This window comes from Bos indicus, chromosome 25, assembly GCF_029378745.1.
Source record: "Bos indicus isolate NIAB-ARS_2022 breed Sahiwal x Tharparkar chromosome 25, NIAB-ARS_B.indTharparkar_mat_pri_1.0, whole genome shotgun sequence".
Classification (NCBI taxonomy): Eukaryota; Metazoa; Chordata; class Mammalia; order Artiodactyla; family Bovidae; genus Bos; species Bos indicus.
The window spans coordinates 38,772,956-38,793,244 of NC_091784.1; the positions used below are offsets into that span (position 1 = coordinate 38,772,956).

A 20,289-nucleotide genomic window follows, 5' to 3' on the forward strand; every position below is an offset into this window, starting at 1 on the left:
TATGTAATGAATGAACTGATGGCCAGGAGAAAATGCCAGTGACCACCTACAAAGAACGTTCCCGGCTGTCCTGTGTCCTAGAGCCATCCACACCCATCCCTCTCCTAGTAATTGCAGAGCAAAAACAGCTCTTAGAAATGTCTGTTCCCTTGCTCAAATTCCTGTCCATTGAGTCAGTGATGCTATCCAACCATCTCATCCTCTGCCACCCCCTTCTCCTCCCGCCTTCAATCTTTCCCAGCACCAGGGTCTTTTCCAATGAGTTGGCCCTTCGCATCAGGTGAGGTAGCCAAAGTATTGGAGCTTCAACTTAAGCATCAGTCCTTACAACGAATATTCAGGCTTGATTTCCTTTAGGACTGACTGGTTGGATCTCCTTGCAAGGGACTCTTAAGAGTCTTCTCCAACACCACAGTTTGAAAGCATCAATTCTTTGGCACTCAGCCTTCTTTATGGACCAAAAATCTTCTTTACTGATAGCCAAAACACTGTCCATATACTTAAGTTCCTGTCATGCACCTGTGTTTCCTATCATTAGTGTGACAGCCATTAACTTACCTAAACCCAAAAGGAGCATTGGCTTCTGAACTGACAGCCCCCTGCAGGGTGTGCTTTGTGGGGACTGTATGTCTGCTGCAGACTCCATTTACAGTTAGTTCTAGGCAGCTCCAGGGCAGGCGTGGCCAGGGTCATGTGGCCGCACCAGTTCCCTCAGTCAGGATGGACGTGCCCTTTCCTGCTTTTGAATCAGCATCCATGACTTTGTGGACGGTACCACTGGGCACACATGGGGATCCTCGGCTATGCAGTGACGACCTCTAAAGGTTACTTGCTCTAGTGGTCACTTACTTTCTTAATTTGGTTTTTTGTTTGTTTTTCAGAATGTAATGGAACAGTTCAATCCTGGGCTACGAAATTTAATAAACCTAGGGAAAAATTATGAAAAAGCTGTTAATGGTAAGTGTCTGTTTCTAAATTTATAAATATAGAGGGCGTACAATTACTCATTAAATATTTTACTTAATTATTTGTGAATACTTGTTACTGAATTTCTAAAATATCTTTAAATTGGTACAGTTTATAATTAATCTACAGAACTTTGCAATGGTAGGATATTAGTTTATTTGAAATGAATGAACTGAATAATAGACTACTATAAGTGACATATCTTAAACATCAGATTGTGCTTCTTGAAACTGCTTAATCTTTTATATCATTAAAATATAAACATGTTTTCTACTTTATACACCAAATTCTTTGTAAGCCAATATATTAAAGAGGTAGTTAAAATGTTAGGATCCTAAAGCATAGGAATTACTCTCCTTTTTATTTATATAGAAGAATTTCTGATCTTTGTATCGTTGGGTGGGGGGTGATGTATCCCTTTTGCTAGTAATATGAGAAATAAGATGTTTAGCCTGAATGGAAAAACATCTAAATTAAAAGTTGAACTTAGATTCTCATTTAAAATGGACTCAAGCATTGGCTTTTGTCTCTCTGTGACCTAGAGTCAGTTGCTGGTTTGAACAGATTTCGTTTGAGGAAGGTGATGTGCGTCTACACATGCATTCCCTCCCCAAGGCGGGTGTTGTCAGTGATCATCTTGAAAATAATCACCAAATTCTAACACGGTCAGAACCGTTCTCCATAGGTAGCACGTGTCACCCACCCGCCAAACATTCAGATCCCAGTTTCACCATCTACCCTGATTCACTGGGACCAGCATGTAACATAAGTAGAAAGCTTAGTTTCCAACAGTAAGATTTGAAGAAGCCTTCAGGTCAAGCTCTGTGTCTTTTCTCCCCGTCGTGCTTCTGTCCTTCACAATACGCCCACCTCTGGCTGCTCCCTGGTGATGTTTTGAAAATAAACCTGCACCCTCACACCCTCAGCCTGGGCATGTGCCAGGAAAGGGGAGGTTACTGGCAAGACTTGGGACGTTGGATGACAGGCGCTCTGCTGTTGCAGTCGCTGCCGCCATAAACCGCTTGTTGACTTTCCTCTGGATCTTGGTGCTCTCGGCCAGTGTCCAGCGTCAGGAAGTGCAGCAGACCTGGCCTTTTCCTCCCTCACACCCCTGGCAGTATGGATAACTTCTGTGGGTGCCCCCTCCCTCTTTTAACAAGCTGGAGCCTTGTTTTGCAAGCTGACTCTCCCCTGATGAGGGGGTGGGGGCCTTCCCTGGTAGCTCAGAAGCTAAAGAATCCACCTGTAATGCTGGAGACCCCAGTGTGATCCCTGAGTCAGGAAGATCCCCTGGAGAAGGGAATGGCTACCCACTCCAGTATTTTTGCCTGGAGAATTCCATGGACAGAAGAGCCTGGCAGGCTACAGTCCATGGGCTCACAAAGTGTTGAGTATGACTGGGCGACTAACACTTTGACTTTTTACTCCCCTGATGATCACACCTAGTCACAAGAACACAAAGTCGTCACCTTATCCATCACCATGAAGGAGAGCACTCTGACCTGCAATTGTTTTTTTCCTTTCTAGCATGAGCTGCCTCTCTGAGACAGAAATTTATAAAGTGAAGCAGTGAACAGCCCACAGCTTAGCCTCCTGCTAACAGGACTTCTCCCCAGAGGCCTCTTATCACTTTAATACCTCCTGAGGCCTATTTTGCACTTCATAAGGTGTTTCCAGAATTTCTGCAGGCCATCTGTTTTTAGCTGAAGCCATTGAGAAACTTCAATGAAACGTGTCAAGTCCTTGGTAAGAATCTGTAGTACAGTCAAGGAGGCCACGTGTGCAGTGAGGCAGCAGGCACTGCTGATGAAGAGCACAGTCAGGGGGTCTGAGCGGGAGGTCAGGAGAGCAGGCGGGAGGCCGTGCGTGGCTGAGCGGGCTGACAGGGGCAGCAGGCAGCCGCTGCTTTCTGGTGCTGCATACAGAAGAGGCAGCCTGCAAGCCGAGCCCCGGGGTCCACACTCGCGTGGGTGCAGAGCGTGGGGAGTAGAAAACTTAAGGTGGAGTGAGGTCCCATTATTAGCGCATCTGGATGCAGCGTCGGTTACCTGTTGCTGTGTACACGCCGCCGCTGAGTTTGATGGCTTCAGATGACAGTAGTTCGCTATTTCCCGTGGTCCTGTAAAGGCGGTACAGTTGCCTGTATGCCCGAGACTCTGCATTGCAGTCAGAATCAGCTGGGGCCAGGGCTGGGCTCACCTCCTTTCTCAGGCCTGGCCGGCGGTCCCAAGAGTACAAGCCCCGAGGGAGTTATGCCTGCTTGTACCCCATTGGCCAAAGCAAGTCACATGACCAAACCACTCCTCTGTGTCCTAGACACCACCACCAGCTGGGAGGTGTGATTCATTGAAGGCCACAATTATAAAAATCCACGATGAACTCTGTGGAGTGAGACAGGCTCCCCCTGGGCAGTGGGAGGCCACTGAAGCTTTTTGAGCAGAACTGTAACCTAGTGAAATCATATTTTAAGGAAAATTTTTCTGGTGGAAGTGTGTAGTTTAGGTTGATGAAATAGCTGGTCAGCCACTAAATGAGAACTAATGAGCTTCATTCCTTAAAACAGTAGCCTGTATAAAATCTCTAATATATTCACAAGAGGGAGTACAATTATGAAAATACCAGTTTCTTTTTTTTTCTGGATAATTTTTACATTAATACAGCTTTATCATAAAAGCAGGATATTTTACTAGACTAAGAAGATTTAATAGTTTTAAACATAAGTCAACAGTTAGTGAAACTGGAAAAATTCGAAACTGTTGTAATTGAAAAAATTTCAATGTAGTATGTGGATACAGACCAAAAATTTTGTTTGTGTTGTGTAATCCTGTATTACCCTTCTCCTGCTAATTTGCTTTGCAGCTTATCAGTACCTCACAATTTTAAATCTTCCCACTAAAATATATACATTAACTTGACAGCTTACTGGCTATAAGCCTTGTTTTTAGGTGGAGGCACCTCTTTTTCAGTGCTAGCTGAGACCAAAGAGTCAAAAAGCACTGTGATTTGAACCGAGGAAGTGACCATGCCAGCTGGCCTTGCGTGCACTGCCTCTGTTTCTTCACTGACCTTAGGTCTGGCCCAGAATGTCTCTGCTCTGCTCCCCTTCATGAAACAGGGTGTTAACATCAGCACCCTGGGTCTTAATGCCGTCTGGTAGATTAATTAATTTAAGTGGTGAATTGGAAAGTCTACCTAAATGCTATTTGTTGTTGCTCTTTTTTTATAATTATGCTTTATGGTTATCCTCAGTTCAGTTCAGTCACTCAGTCATGTCCAACTCCCTGCAACCCCATGGACTGCAGCATGCCAGACTTCCCTGTCCATCACCAACTTCCAGAGTTTACTCACACTCACATCCATTGAGTCGGTGATGCCACCCAACAATCTCACCCTCTGTCGTCCCCTTTTCCTCCCGCCTTCAATCTTTCCAAGCATCAGGGTTTTTTCAAATGAGTCAGTTCTTCGCATCAGGTGGCCAAGGTATTGGAGTTTCAGCTTCGGCATCAGTCCTTCCAATGAATATTCAGGCCTGATTCCTTTAGGGTGGACTGGTTTGATCTCCTTGCAGTCCAAGGGACTCTCAAAAGTCTTCTCCAACACCACAGTTCAAAAGCATCAATTCTTCGGCCCTCAGTTTTCTTTATAGTCCAACTCTCACATCCACACATGGCTACTGGAAAAATCATAGCTTTGATTAGATAGACCTTTGTTGGCAAAGTAATATCTCTGCTTTTTAATATGCTATCTCGGTTGGTCATAACTTTTCTTCCAAGGAGTAAGCATCTTTTAATTTCATGGCTGCAGTCACCATCTGCAGTGACTTTGGAGCTCCAAAAAATAAAGTCTGTCACTGTTTCCTTTGTTTCCCCATCTACTTGCCATGAAGTGATGGGACCAGATGCCATGATCTTAGTTTTCTGAATGTTGAGTTTTAAGCCAACTTTTTCACTCTCCTCTTTCACTTTCATCAGGAGGCTCTGTAGTCTTTTTGCTTTCTGCCATCCTCAGTCTTATGAAATAATACTGTAGTAGATCATTACATTTCCTAAACTTATTTGTATATATGTATGAAGTAAAAGCTGTAACTTTTGTAATTTTTTAACTCTCAAGACCTGCAAAAATAGATTCATCTATTTGCCATGAAACTCCTACTTTTTTGGCAATGGCAACCCACTCCAGTGTTCTTGCCTGGAAAATCCCAGGGACGGAGGAGCCTGCTGGGCTGCTGTCTATGGGGTCGCACAGAGTCGGACATGACTGACACGACTTAGCCTCAGCAGCATCTTCAACCAGACTTGTAGATTAATTAAGTCTATGACCTCTTCCACCTTTTTTCAACTTGAAATATCTTTTAAAATCCATCTTTGAAAACAATTCCCGCTCTACACGGAGGCAGAGTGGCTGGTGTGGCCTCAGGTTTTCTTCTCAGTGAGAGGAGATTGCTTAGGGATCTTTTATCTCCAAAATCCTGTGATTTCCAAGGCTCCCAGGCAAAGTGAGGTCTCTGTAAGAAGCCAGCCTTTGAGCAAGATAAAATATTTTCTCCAAAGTCACACTAAATAGCCTAGGTCTTATTGAAAATCTTGCTTACTGCATACCAAGAGTCTCCTGAAACCCAGCCTGCTGTAAAGTAAAAGAAGGGATTGGTATTAGCAGCTTCAACTAGTTTGTCCAATACACATGCTATTATGGCATTTTTAGATTAACCTCCTTTGTTTCACTTGCCCACCAAGGTCATGTTAGTTAGTTGGAAGTAACAGTGGAATTCAAACCCAGATTTGTCTTGCTTTCAACATGCTCTCCAACCACCGCCCACCCCCCCAAAAAAAGGGAAGAAAAAGTAAACCAAATCAAAAGCAGATTTCTATACCTTATAATGTAGTTTTAAAGGAGAAATGTGATTTTTAAGATAAGTTTTCCTGTCTCTGCCAAAAAGGAGGGGAAAGAAAAGCAGAGCATTCGGTTATTTTTCAGGTAATTGCGTTGTTTTTTGAAATGATAATGCATTTCAGATTTCATACACTTTTCTCCTGGCAACAATATGGTAGTTGCTTGTGCCTTAGATTATCTGTTTCAACAGGAAAAAGTAAAATTGCCGTCAAAGGCCTGGGTGCCTAGGCCACCCCATACAAGCCCCTCCAGCTAACAGTGTTGCAGGCTTGTGTTGCTGTAAGTGACCAGCTGGCTGGAGTGGACATGTCCCAGCCTTGAGCCTGTGTTAGGAACACAGCCGCTCTGGGACTGGCGTCGAGAGCAGCTCCTCTGGGCCTCCAGCCCCTGTGGCTGAAGGTTCCCAGGGCTGGTCAGAGGCAAGGGTGCCCTGGGTGCCATCCGGTGGGGGGGTCCTCCACCTGGCAGAGCTCTCGAGCACCACCCCTGCCCTCTCAGCCATACTCGCCTTGGCCACAAGGGACTCAGGTGTTTGGAAGGAAACCTGTATCACTTCCTCCTTTCTGTGTGTAAGTGACTATTCTGTGTGCCACCTTCCCTCTCTAGCTATGATCCTGGCAGGAAGAGCCTACTACGATGGAGTGGCCAAGATTGGGGAGATTGCCACCGGGTCCCCCGTGTCAACAGAGCTGGGTAAGCTGACCGTCCATTACCTGTCCACCTAACTTGAGCCGCGGTTCCTGGGCTGCCGTCGTGCGAACCCGGAGAAGAGCACACGGAGAAGTGGCACAAATGCAAAATAGAAAGGGGGCACTCGGGTTCCTTCGCCTCTGCGGTCTGTCCACAGTGGAGGCTTAGATGAGGGCAGGCCACTGGGAACTGGGCTTCTGCCCCTGAGGTTTGGGCCCCAGGTCCCCCTTGAAGCATGAAGCCCGGGAGCCCTGACCTAGATTCCTAACTGGAGGGGTGAACACCAGGCCTCCCGCCGCTGGCAGAGCATTTCCTGTGAGTCACCCCGCAGAGTCCGGCTCCTTTACGCTCTGCTCTTGGCCGTCGCTGCTTCCCCAGTCGCCCTCGGTTGTGATTTTTCCGGTTTTGCTGGTATGAATGGATCCCCTGTGCACTCGCAGAGGGTGCAGGCAGCCACACCCGGGCGCACCGAGGCTTCTCCGTATAGACCTCTCTCACTGTGCCGTCTCCAGAGCCTCACACAGAAGCATCATTTTAAAAACTTGTTGAACACATCTTACTTGACAAAGGGTAACATTTCCGACTTCACAGTGTGTGTCAGAATTTGAAGGGTTCAGAAAACCAGAGGAAAGGATTGGCACAGTGTGTGCTTCCTTTTTAAAGAAAAGTGCGCCCCTCTCCAGTTAAAAAGTGGACCGGGAAGCAGAGGCAGGGCAAAGGAGCATGTGTGCAAGGTTCAGATAATGGGTTTCTGTGCTAAGTGTCTTGAGGGTTTTTTAGATACGGTGTTTTTCCACGATCGCTTGGAAAGCTCTTAACTGACCCATAAAAGCCATGGAACAAGTTCGAGGTGTGGTGACGGTTCTGGGGTTGGAGGCTGGGCTGCTGGGTAAGGCAGTGGATGTGGGCCCTTGTTAACATTCTCTGACAACTTCTGTACTCAAAGAGTTCATAGTCTTGAAACCTGTAGCCAAAGCCTGAAGTGATGCTGAATGATGAGTAAGTCAGTACTGCGATATGTAATAGAATCGGTTACATGCAGAAAATTTTCAAAACCCTGAGTAGTCTTCTGTTGGTGCCATAACTTCTGCAAGCTCTGGCAAGATCTGAATTCTAGTAACCCCATCCAAAGTGGATGAATTTAATAAAATACAGTGTAAAAAAAAAATTACATGCTGTTATGTAGACAGAAGCAGTAAAACTTAGGACATTTGAGGGATGATTGGACTGATTATAGGTTCCAAAAATAGAACTTAATTCAAAAGAAACATCCTATTTGTGTCAGGCGTCAGGCAAAAAAAATGCCTGATCCTTAGGCTAAAACATACGGTGCTTTGACTCACCATCATTCAGTGTGCCTTTTTAATGTTTTATGGTTCTTGCCACTGTTTGAATAAGACTTCTGTTCCACACCTTACTTGATTCAGCTGTGAGTTCATAGTGTTGAATCAACTGTTTCCACAGCAACCGTGTTGTTATAAACATAGTCTTAAAACTTCAGCTTCAATGAGGAAAGCCTTCGTGCGTATGTGTTTCATTCAGAGGGGATGGAAATTACTTGCTATGTTTCATTTTTGTTCCAAGTTGCCCTTTTCACTTATATTCACTGTATCATATACTTAATTTTCCACTCGCAGCCATTCCATGAGAAAGTTCTGTCCTTGTTGGAGGTGCTTTTGGAGGCCTGACATGTTCTGCTTTTGATTCACTTAGTTTATCTTATTGTTAATGTTTAGACTAAAATACTACCCTGTTTCTGTTTAAATTCCTGTATGGAAGAGCAGAGGACAATTCATAGGAAAAAGAGAAAGACCTAAAGTAGATTGTGTCTTTCTTGTTTTTCAAGAAGATTCTCTTGTCTGGTTTCTGACCGTGTGGTATTGGTGTTAAGACCTGCAGGGGAGTGTGTGCCCGACCACACAGTTAGCAGGTGGTCAGACTTGAGAATCTGGGCTCCTTACCTCCGCACTTGACTGCGCGTCCCTGCAGCCAAGGGAAAGGAAAGAGGCAGCCAGTCAGGTCGCTGAAGAGGAAGAAAATGGAAACCACTCGGTGGGGACCTTTTGGAGGAGATGACTGAGAGGTGTCTGAGCAGCCAAAGCCTAGGGAGGGGCGGCACGGGTGCTGTTTCGAGCTCAGTGGTCTAGGGGCCCACCCAGGAACACCAGGTGTCACAGGTCAAGGAAGATGGAAATACCAGAAGTGTTACAGACATGACGTTTGGCTTCTTAACGGCTGTTGCTTAACCTTTGGACTGCTGTGCTTCGTGTAGAAACTCGGGTCTTGGTAAGTGTGTGCTGTGAGCACATTGCCTCGTCTCACCCTCGGGAGTCCCGGCGGTGGATGTGACCTCTCAGGTCTACTTCCCAGGGTGGGCGCTCAGCCCGCGTTTCCTCGGGGAGCCCATAGACTGGAAGAGTCAGCCTGGCCGTCACGGCTCCTGCACGGGCGTGAGATAACCTCTGGGGGCCGCCAAGGAAGGCAGCGGGGGCTGTGAGGTCATGACCTCTGGGCGAGGGTGGTGGGCAACCCAGGTGCCGTCCAAGAACAACCCTGTGAGCAGGCCGGGAGGCCTGCCAGGTCTTCCTTTCCCCTGAGGCTGCCCACCGCCTGAGAAAGGCTCAGCGAGGCTCGCGCTGCTACAGCGCCGTGTCAGCCTGCACCTCTGCAGGCCACACTCCCCCTCGTGAGTCGGGGCAGGACCGAGGGAACGGGCGCCGACACATTCTGGGTGGCCGGGAGACGGAAGGAGAGAGTGTGCTCTGAAGTCTCTTAGACCAGAAAGATGCCTCTCTCGTCACTTCATACATTCACAAGTGTTTGAGAACTCAAAAATCTGTGTCGCTTGTTTTCATCGGCATTATTCTCTTCCATGAAGTGGGTGATATGTTCATAAGAATACACATTTTGCCTTGATTATCCTTGATTCCTCATGAACAGATTTTTTCAATTCTCTCTATTGTATCTTCATTTTCTATTTCATTAATCTCTACTCTTACCCTCAGTTTCTTCCTTGTACCATCTTTGGGATTACTCTACTGTTCTAATTTCTGAAATGATACATTTAACTCATTAATTTTAAATATAGGTAAGACCACAAGATGGCCATACAAGTTAAAACTATGCAAAGCCATCTTAATCAGTGGGAGAAATTATGATTGTCCTGTGACCTTTAAAAATGTTTGTCAGAAACACTAAAAACTCTCTTACTGTTAGTTATAAATGGATAAGGAAATGGAAAATTGACTTGGAACTTTAAAAATTTCTGTTAGCACTGTTTTGTAGGTTTTTTTTGTAGAAGTCTTATACATTTTTATATATGCATTTTTATATACTTATGGTGTTTTTGAAAGGCCTACTGTATATGGCATTTAAATTTTTTTTCTAGTCAATTCTGTTGAGTTTTTAATTTCATTCTTTGTCATTACTATCCAAATTAATTTTATCATATTTTTATAATTGTTTTATTGAGATCTAATTAATACATAGTACAGTTCACCCATTAAAGTCATATAGTTTAGTGATTTTTAGTATATTCACAAAGTTTTAAATTATCATCAGAGTCAACTTCAGAATATTTTTCTCACTCCTAAAAGAAATCTCATACCCATTAGCAGTCACTTCCCATTCACCCCCAACTCCAGCCATGCTGCTGCTAAGTCACTTCAGTCGTGTCTGACTCTGTGCGACCCCATAGATGGCAGCCCACCAGGCTCCCCCATCCATGGGATTGTCCAGGCAAGAGTGCTGGAGTGGGGTGCCATTGCCTTCTCCAAACTCCAGCCATATTTAACCATTAATATATTTTGTCTATTATAGGTATGGTTTTGCTAAACATTTCATATAAATGGAATATTGTATAGATCTACCACATTTAATTTTATCAGTTGATGGACATTTGGGTTTCTTCTACCTCTTAGCTACTAAAAATACTGCTACTATGAACATTTGTGTACAGATTTTGTGTTTACCTACATTTTTCCATCTCTTGGGTATACACTTAGGAGTAGAATTGCTGGTTCATATCCTAACTCTAAATATAACCCTTTGAGGAACTGCCAGACTGTTTTTCAAATGGAGTGCACCATTATACATTCCACCAGACTTCCCAGATAGCGCTAGTGGTAAAGAATCTGCCTGCCAGTGCAGGAGACACAATAGATAGGGGTTCAGTTCCTGGGTCAGGAAGATCCACTGGAGTAGGAAATAGCAACCCACTCCAGTATTCTTGCCTGGAAAATTCCATGAACAGAAGGAGCCTGGAGAGCTTCAGTCCTTGGGGCCACAAAGAGTTGGACATGATGGAGCACCTGAGCACATACATTCTACCAGCCGTGTATGAGGGGCCCAGTTTCTTTACATCTTGCCAACACTTGTTGTCTTTTTGTTTGTTTGGTTGGTTGGTTTTGTGTTGTAACCATCGTAGGAAGTATGAAGTACTACCTCATTTGGATTTTGATTCACATTTCCTTAGTAGCTACTGATATCAAGCATCTTTTCACATTCTTACTGGCCATTACGTATCTTCTTTGGAGAAATGTCTATTCAGATCTTTGCCCATTTTTAATTGAGTTAGTTGTCTTTTAGTTATTGCATTTGCTGGTCAACTTTTAAAAAAAAATTTGTTTTCTGTTTTGATCCTTTTTATTATCTATGCAGTTTGGGGTTCTTGACAGTCTAATTCTGCTGGTGCTTTGTAGCCTCTTGATTATCATTCATGAGAGAGTCTTTCTGGAAGGGGTTTTTTGTCATCTCATTGTTCTCTTGCATGTTGGGGTCACCTATGGAGGTATAAAGGTTTGGTCATTGAAAGTCACCAAGAAAAAAAAAAAAAAGAAAGTCACCAAGAAATGAAAAGTAGAAATGCCAAGTAATAGTGGTGCTTCTCTGATTTAAATTATGTTTACTTCCTAGAAAATAAAAATAATTGATATAATAGGACTTACCATTTGATAAAACTCTTGTAAGATATTTAGAACTGCAAAGCAATAGAAATGCTCCTTTATTTTCTTCATATTCATACAAAGTTATTCTGCCAATTTTATGGGGAAGTGACTCAGACTTTATAGAAAATACTTTAAATATCTAAAATTTATAAGCTATTCTAATTGTCTAAAACTTAAGAAATAACAGCAGGTTTTAATTATCTGTAGGTCAGAAAATTATATATATATATATATATAAAATATATATATATTTTTTCTTTCTATATATCCTTCTCCCAAGGAAGTCATTCCTGATGGTTTTTTCTTGAAACTTAAAGGTCCCTTATGAATAAAGTCTGTTCTCCTATTGTAGAAAATATTGAGAAAATGTGTCATTACTTTGTCCAACTGTAATTGAAACTGATAGAAAAATATTTTAATGATTCAAGAGAAATGCCAACTTTTAATCATTTTTGTGCTAAATGCTATCACTTGAAGATTTCTAATAAGAATTAGCATATATTTTGAAATTACCTTCAAATTAATTTTACTGAAGCCTCACCTTTTATCAGTTGTACCTTAACTGAGCAAACTAGAGCCAAGGGGCTGGCCAGCACCGACAGGTAACTGAAATTTGAGTGGGACCCGGCCGTGCCCACTTGTTCGTGGTTGTCTGCAGCTGCTGTCAGGCTGCAGAGGAGTTCGGCCTCTGAGACCTGAACTGTCTGTGGCCTGGCCCCTGGCATGCCCTTATCTGACAGTGGAAGGCCTGTAGGGCCATCCTGTTGCTTAAGTCAAGACCAGCGACCATGTGAGGGGTTTAATATCCTTCTCTCCAAAGAAAGAGCAGCTCCTTAACCACCTGGGTTTAGGACTGCACTTTCTGGGATTGTTCCTATAGACTGCTACTAAGTGCTTGGAGTTAACACACATCACAGCACAGTCCTAGGAACCACAGCGGGCAAACAGCTCAGGGGCAAAACTGCCTTGCCCTGTCAGGAGGGAGGAACGAACAAACAAACGCAAAGCCAAAGACCAGAGCTCTGCAGTCAGGATTTGGCAGGTAAAATATTTTAATCCGCTGTGTTTGTCAAAGAGTAAGTCATATGAATAATGTTCATGTGACTCAGGTCGTCAGGGTGTGTACCTGGAACTGTGCACATAAATCTTTATCACAGGTACACAGTTCCACTCTAGGAACAGTGCTGGTTTAAGAGAGGAAACTGAAGTTTGTCTAAAACTTCCAGTTTTGTCTTTAAATCAAATGACGTTTATTTTTAAAAACTTAGAAAATATGGAAAAGGTTGGAAAGGGAAAACAGAAGTGATCAGGGGAAAATATTTTGGCAAAATATTCAAAAGAAACTGAATCTGTTTTTTCATCTTTAAACCATAGAAAAATAAAGCTTGTTCTCATTTATTTCTCAAGGAATAAAAGGGAACTCTGCTTTGGGGAAGGGCTTCCCTGGTGGCTCAGAGGTTAAAGCGTCTGCCTGCAATGCGGGAGACCAGGGTTCATTCCCTGGGTCAGGAAGATCCCCTGGAGAAGGAAATGGCAACCCACTCCAGTACTCTTGCCTGGAGAATCCCATGGAGGGAGGAGCCTGATGGGCTGCAGTCCATGGGGTCCAAAAGAGTCAGACTCGACTGAGCGACTTCACTTTCACTTTCACTTTCTGCTTTGGGGAGCTGACAGATTTCCTGTGAGGTGTAAGAACCTCAAGGTCACATCATTTAGACTATGTTGCTAAGTCACTTCAGTCGTGTCTGACTCTGTGTGACCCCATAGATGGCAGCCCACCAGGCTCCCCCGTCCCTGGGATTCTCCAGGCAAGAACACTGGAGTGGGTTGCCATTTCCTTCTCCAGTGCATGAAAGTGAAAAGTGCAAGTGAAGTCGCTCAGTCGTGTCCGACTCCTACGGACCCCATGGACTGCAGCCTAACAGGCGCCTCCATCCATGGGATTTTCCAAGCAAGAGTACTGGAGTGGGGTGCCATAGACTATGTTACTTTGCTCCAATTCAGCCAGCTATTACATTATTCTGAAGCATGTATTAAATTGTTTAGGCCAATTTCCTAAATTAAGCACAAAACAGAAGATTTTATCTCTTCAGCATCAGGGAACCTAGACAATCATAGGTTTGCTTTTGTTATTGATATGCAGTTTAAAAAAATGTTTATTACATTTTTGTCTTGTTGATACTCAAAATCCAACCTGACAGTCTTCGGTCTTAAAAATAAGAGCATGGGGAAAAAAAAAAAAAAAAAAAACCTGAAATATTTTTAAAGAAATGTTGTTTATTCAGAGAAGTATCTCAAACAGATTCCTAAAATTTAGGTAAAATAGAATTAATACCAGAGGCAATGAGAAAGCTAAGTTGAGCCAAAGCAGTTGTTATTGATCAAAACCATTTATCTTTTAGTTGCAGGTAAGGCTCACTTTAAAGAGATTAAACTCCTTCCCACAAAAATAGGAAAGAGTTAATAAGGAATTTATTTTATTTGCTTAACTTTGTGCCTGCCAAATGCATATGAACTCCTTTGCTCACTGTGATAATTCTCTAAAGCAGGTGCTATTATTATTTTCACTTTACAGATGAGGATACTGGTATTCAAAGAGAGTTAGATAACTTGCCAAAGTCACTTATCTGGTTAATGGCAGGTTAAATGGAGCCCAGGAAGTCTGTCAGCAGCTCAGCCTATTATGCTGATTTAATTTTCTATGCGTCGAAAAGAGGAGCTTTTTCTGAAGTGATTAATTTTATGGTGTCAGATCGTCCTGTCCATTATAGTTCAGATAAAAGATTGTGTAAAACAGTAAAACATCATACAATCTGAAACTGATTCTTCATGCAAGAGTCTGTATTTTGTGTTTTCATCAGATATAATCAAGGCTTTGTATTTCATATTAGAAACATTACATGACCATTTATTCCAACTTTGTAAATGACTTACCATTTCAATTTTCAAGTGGCAACTGAACCTCTTTTGAAGCAAAAAAGGTCTAACTATGGAGAAAGATGGGCTTACAATTTGTGAATGTATAATTTATAACATCTATAAACACATACCACGGAAGTCCCTATATCATCTAGGCATACTGGTATGCAGAGTCGCTTCAGTCATGTCCAACTCTTTGTGACCCCATGGACTGCAGCCCACCAGGCTTCTCTGTTCATGGGATTTTCCAGGCAAGAATACTGGAGTGGGATACCATGCCCTCCTCCAGGGGATCTTCCCAACCCAGGGATTGAACCCTCGTCTCCTGTATTGCAGTTGGGATCTTTACGCTGAGCCACCTAGGAAGCCCTCAGGCATATTGATATCAGATCAGATCAGATCAGTCGCTCAGTCGTGTCCAACTCTTTGCGACCCCATGAATTGCAGCACGCCAGGCCTCCCTGTCCATCACCAACTCCCGGATTTCACTGAGACTCACGTCCATTGAGTCAGTGATGCCATCCAGCCATCTCATCCTCTGTCGTCCCCTTCTCCTCCTGTCCCCAATCCCTCCCAGCATCAGTCTTTCCCAATGAGTCAACTCTTTGCATGAGGTGGCCAAAGTACTGGAGTTTCAGCTTTAGCATCATTCCTTCCAAAGAAATCCCAGGGCTGATCTCCTTCAGAATGGACTGGTTGGATCTCCTTGCAGTCCAAGGGACTCTCAAGAGTCTTCTCCAACACCACAGTTCAAAAGCATCCATTCTTCGGCGCTCAGCCTTCTTCACAGTCCAACTCTCACATCCACACATGACCACAGGAAAAACCAAAGCCTTGACTAGACGAATCTTTGTTGGCAAAGTAATGTCTCTGCTTTTGATTATGCTATCTAGGTTGGTCATAACTTTCCTTCCAAGGAGTAAGCGTCTTTTAATTTCATGGCTGCAGTCACCATCTGTAGTGATTTTGGAGCCCAGAAAAATAAAGTCTGACACTGTTTCCCCTGTTTCCCCATCTATTTCCCATGCAGTGGTGGGACCGGATGCCATGATCTTCATTTTCTGAATGTTGAGCTTTAAGCCAACTTTTTCACTCTCCACTTTCACTTTCATCAATAGGCTTTTGAGTTCCTCTTCACTTTCTGCCATAAGGGTGGTGTTATCTGCATATCTGAGGTTATTGATTTTCTCCCGGCAATCTTGATTCCAACTTGTGTTTCTCCTAGTCCAGCGTTTCTCATGATGTACTCTGCATAGAAGTTAAATAAACAGGGTGACAATATACAGCCTTGATGTACTCCTTTTCCTATTTGGAACCAGTCTCTTGTTCCATGTCCAGTTCTAACTGTTGCTTCCTGACCTGCATACAGGTTTCTCAAGAGGCAGATCAGGTGGTCTGGTATTCCCATCTCTCTCAGAATTTTCCACAGTTTATTGTGATCCACACAGTCAAAGGCTTTGGCATAGTCAATAAAGCAGAAATAGATGTTTTTCTGGAACTCTCTTGCTTTTTCCATGATCCAGCGGATGTTGGCGATTTGATCTCTGGTTCCTCTGCCTTTTCTAAAACCAGCTTGAACATCAGGAAGTTCACGGTTCACATATTGCTGAAGCCTGGCTTGGAGAATTTTGAGCATTACTTTACTAGCGTGTGAGATGAGTGCAATTGTGCGGTCGTTTGAGCATTCTTTGGCATTGCCTTTCTTTGGGATTGGAATGAAAACTGACCTTTTCCAGTCCTGTGGCCACTGCTGAGTTTTCCAAATTTGCTGGCATATTGAGTGCAGCACTTTCACAGCATCATCTTTTAGGATTTGGAATAGCCCAACTGGAATTCCATCACCTCCACTAGCTTTGTTTGTAGTGATGCTTTCTAAGGCCCACTTGACTTCACGTTCCAGGATGTCTGGCTCTAGGTGAGTGATCACACCATCGTGATTATCTGGGTCGTGAAGATCTTTTTTGTACAGTTCTTCTGTGTATTCTTGCCACCTCTTCTTAATATCTTCTGCTTCTGTTAGGTCCATACCATTTCTGTCCTTTATTGAGATCATCTTTGCATGAAATGTTCCTTTGATATCTCTGATTTTCTTGAAGAGATCCCTAGTCTTTCCCATTCTGTTGTTTTCCTCTTTTTCTTTGCATTGATCGCTGAAGAAGGCATTCTTATCTCTTCTTGCTGTTCTTTGGAACTCTGCATTCAGATGTTTATATCTTTCCTTTTCTCCTTTGCTTTTCGCTTCTCTTCTTTTCACAGCTATTTGTAAGGCCTCCCCAGACAGCCATTTTGCTTTTTTGCATTTCTTTTCCACGGGGATGGTCTTGATCCCTGTCTCCTGTACGAAGTCATGAACCTCCATCCATAGTTCATCAGGCACTCTATCTATCAGATCTAGGCCCTTAAATCTATTTCTCACTTCCACTTATATAAATTCCTAAAACTGTGAGAAGGTGTTCTGGATTGTAAATTGTACCTCTCTACAGAGAGGTTATAAGAAAGGTATTCCTTCTCCCAGCTTTGAAGTAACCGTATGTGCAGTGATGTATTACAATTAGCAAAAACAACAGGTATGAAACTCCCCTGGTGGCTCAGACAGTAAAGTGTCAGCCTGCAGTGCGGAAGACCCAGGTTCAGTCCCTGGGTCGGGAAGATCCCCTGGAGAAGGAAATGGCACTGACTCCAGTACTCTTCCCTGGAGAATCCCATGGACCAGAGCCTGGTAGGCTGCAGTCCATGGGGTCTCAAGAGTCGGACACGACTGAGCGACTTCACTTTCACTTTCACAGGTATGAAAGGGCTTCCCCGGTAGCTCAGCAGTAAAGAATCCACCTGCCATGCAGGAGATTCGGGTTCAATCTCTGAGTCAGGAAGATCCCCTGGAGAAGGAAATGCTGCTGAAGAGCAGCCGGTCAGGGGCGCCGCCATTGTCCGGCCTCCACCAGGTGGGGCAGCCCCGGGGCACTGCCTCGTGACAGCCTCGTCCCTTTCACAAGAGCCACCTGTGCCCTCTCCCAAACCCTCGCAGGTGACTTCCTCTACTCGTGGCGCTATGCTCGGCCTCAAATTAGGAGGCAGAAACAAAAACACAAAGTGCTAACGCAGAAGGAGGAGGCGAAGGGACCTTACGCCAAGGAAGAGTGGCTTTGGTCAGAAGCGCCAGACACGCACAGGCTGTGGCCGCTTTGACCGGCTGAGGAGGCCCACAGGGGTCAAGGGAGAGGGACACACCCGAGACGGGAGCGGCCAGAATGGCGGTGTGGGTGTGGCCTGCCCTGATCCTGCTGGACACCTGTTCTCAAGCACACTGGGGGCGCTGTGGGGGTCATAGTCCGTTCCTTGTGAGCCCAGGAGGGGTTCTGAATGTTTCTGGTCTTCAGCCATTTGGAAGTAAATGCATTTCCTCAGGTACTCTTTCCTGGTCTGAATGACTTAACAGAATTATTAAAAGTAAGGAGGCCAGTGCAAATCAACTATCCCTCAATTAAAAAAAAAAAAAAAAAAAGGAAGAATGCCAAGGAGCACATGAAAAGATGCTCAACATCATTAGCCATTAGGGATCTGCACGTCGTAACCACAGTGAGGTACCACTCCACACCCAACAACAGCTGTAATTAAAGAGACGCCAGCATGTGTTGGTAGAGAAACGGGAACACTTGCGCTTTGGTGTTGGGGGGGGATGTGAAATGGAGCAGCTGCATTGGAAAAGAGTTTATCAGTTCCTCAAAACAGGAACTTATGACCCAGCAAGTCCACCCCTTAAAGGTCCACTCAAGACAAATGTACGCCCACACAGGACTTTCACGTTATTCCCAGCAGGCACAAGGTGGAAACCACCCAAACGCCCAGTGGCTGATGAATCGATAAACGAAACACTGTGCATCCACGCTATGGAATGTTTAGATCAGATCAGATCAGTCGCTCAGTCGTGTCCGACTCTTTGCGACCCCATGAATCGCAGCACGCCAGGCCTCCCTGTCCATCACCAACTCCCGGAGTTCACTCAGACTCACGTCCATCGAGTCAGTGATGCCATCCACCCATCTCATCCTCTGTCGTCCCCTGCTCCTCTTGCCCCCAATCATGGAATGAACTCATGGAATGTTACTCACACGTAAAAAAGCATGACGTCTTGACGCGTGCTGAAACATGGACGGAACTTGGAAACATCCTAAGTGACGGAAACCAGATTGAAAGGCCACATATTTAAGATTCCACTCATTCAAAAATTCGAATCAGCAAGTCCTTACGAGAAAAAGCAGATTGGTAGTTGCTGGGGGTTGAGGGAGGGGACAGTGGGGAGTGACTGCTCAATAGGTACAGGGTTTCCTTTTCAGGTGGTGAAACGTTTTTGAACTGGATAATTGATGGTTGTACGACATTGTGAATGTACTTAATGTCACCATTGGTAAATTTAGATTATGTGTATTCTATTGCCAAGAAACATAAGTATGCCACTTCTGTTAACTCTTCAGTATATGGGGTGCCCTAACTAATTCACACTAAAAACAATATAATAGACATTGTAATAATTTGAGAGGCTAGTTGTGCACATTTCCCAGCCCTCTGTGAAGGGTTTTAGTTGGCCCCACCCAACTCAGAATGAATAACATGGTAAATGAATTTTGAGTTGTAAAATGAGTGAGTCATTGGCATGTAATGTACATACAGCAAGATGACTATAGTCAATAATGTCATCATGTATATTTGAAAGTTGCCAAGAGAGTAAAACTCCTTATCACATACACAGCATTTTTCGGTAGCACTGTGTAGCAGGGCCGCTGGCCTTCTCGTGGTGGCCGCTTTGCGGTGTGTGCAGACATCACAGCGTCACGTTGCACCCCTGAGACTAGTGCGGCATGACATGCCAGCTGTGCCTCAGTGTGAGAAACCTCTGGTGGACTGTGTTGGCATTAATGGAAATTCAGAAGTCTCACTGAATTCTCACAGCAGTCCTCTGAGGTGGGAGGTATCGTTCCCACTTTTTATAAACAAGAAAATGAGAACTTAGGTTAAATAGTCTCACACGGCTAGTTAGTAGTGAAGCTGGGGTTTGAATTCCAGTTGGCCGATTCCCTGGTGAATGAAGGGTTTTCTATAGACTTCAGGTCTCAGCTTTAAGGCCTCTCAGTTTCATGACATCTTTAAAAACCCTGTTGGTAATTTTGAATTTGGAATTTTCTACTCCTTAAAGCAGATCTGACAAAAGTTGGATTTCTACGCAGAAAACGAATTACAAAAGTAGTCTTTAAACCCTGGAAGCCTGGGTGTGTACCAGAAGATATACACATACTGTTCCTGAAATCCATTGGAAGCAAGTCCCAGGAAGCCTGCACTTGGTATTTTCTATACACTTGGCTGCCCCGGGTCTTAGCTGCAGCATTTGAACTCTTAGCTGTGGCATGTGGGATCTAGTTCCCTGACCAGGGATGGAGCCCTGGCCCCTGCACTGGGAGCTCAGAGTCCTAGCCACTGGACCACCAGGGAAGTCCCAGGAAGCCAGCATTTTGCTCAGTGTAGAAAATGGCCTTGGCACCAGTCCTTCTGTAAAAACCTGCTAAGGAGTTGTGAACAGCTGTGCTTACAGTAATGTCTCAGAGGATTCTGAAGCTGGGTATCCTGATGGTAGTCCAGTGGTGTCTGCTCCAGGGAAAGTCCAGAGCAGGAGGGAACTGCAGCTACCGCAGGTGTGGCACCTCTGCTCCCACAGCGAGGCAAGGATGAGAGAAGCAGGCTCCAGGATGAGCTTGGAAATGCTTGTTGATGGACTGAATGAGTGTATCAGATAAGGGTGTTGGGCTCCTCCCTTTTGACCCTATGAATCACGTTTCTCTAGGCTTTCTTGAAACCATGACTGTCATTTACAAGCTTAGTAAACTTG

General features: G+C 44.2%; 1 protein-coding gene across 2 annotated transcripts in view; it reads left to right on the forward strand.

The window, feature by feature from the left end:
- The window catches only part of BAIAP2L1 (BAR/IMD domain containing adaptor protein 2 like 1), an 80,286-nt gene that overhangs the window by 26,544 nt on the left and 33,453 nt on the right, over positions 1-20,289 (forward strand). Inside the window, exons 2-3 of one of the 2 annotated variants that reach the window (XM_019987908.2) lie at positions 882-957; positions 6,463-6,549. In XM_019987908.2, coding sequence (XP_019843467.2) covers positions 882-957; positions 6,463-6,549 — 163 coding nt within the window. Of the gene's footprint in view, positions 1-881; positions 958-2,559; positions 2,713-6,462; positions 6,550-20,289 lie in introns of those variants that run through there. The other variant, XM_070780199.1, reaches the window with a different exon arrangement.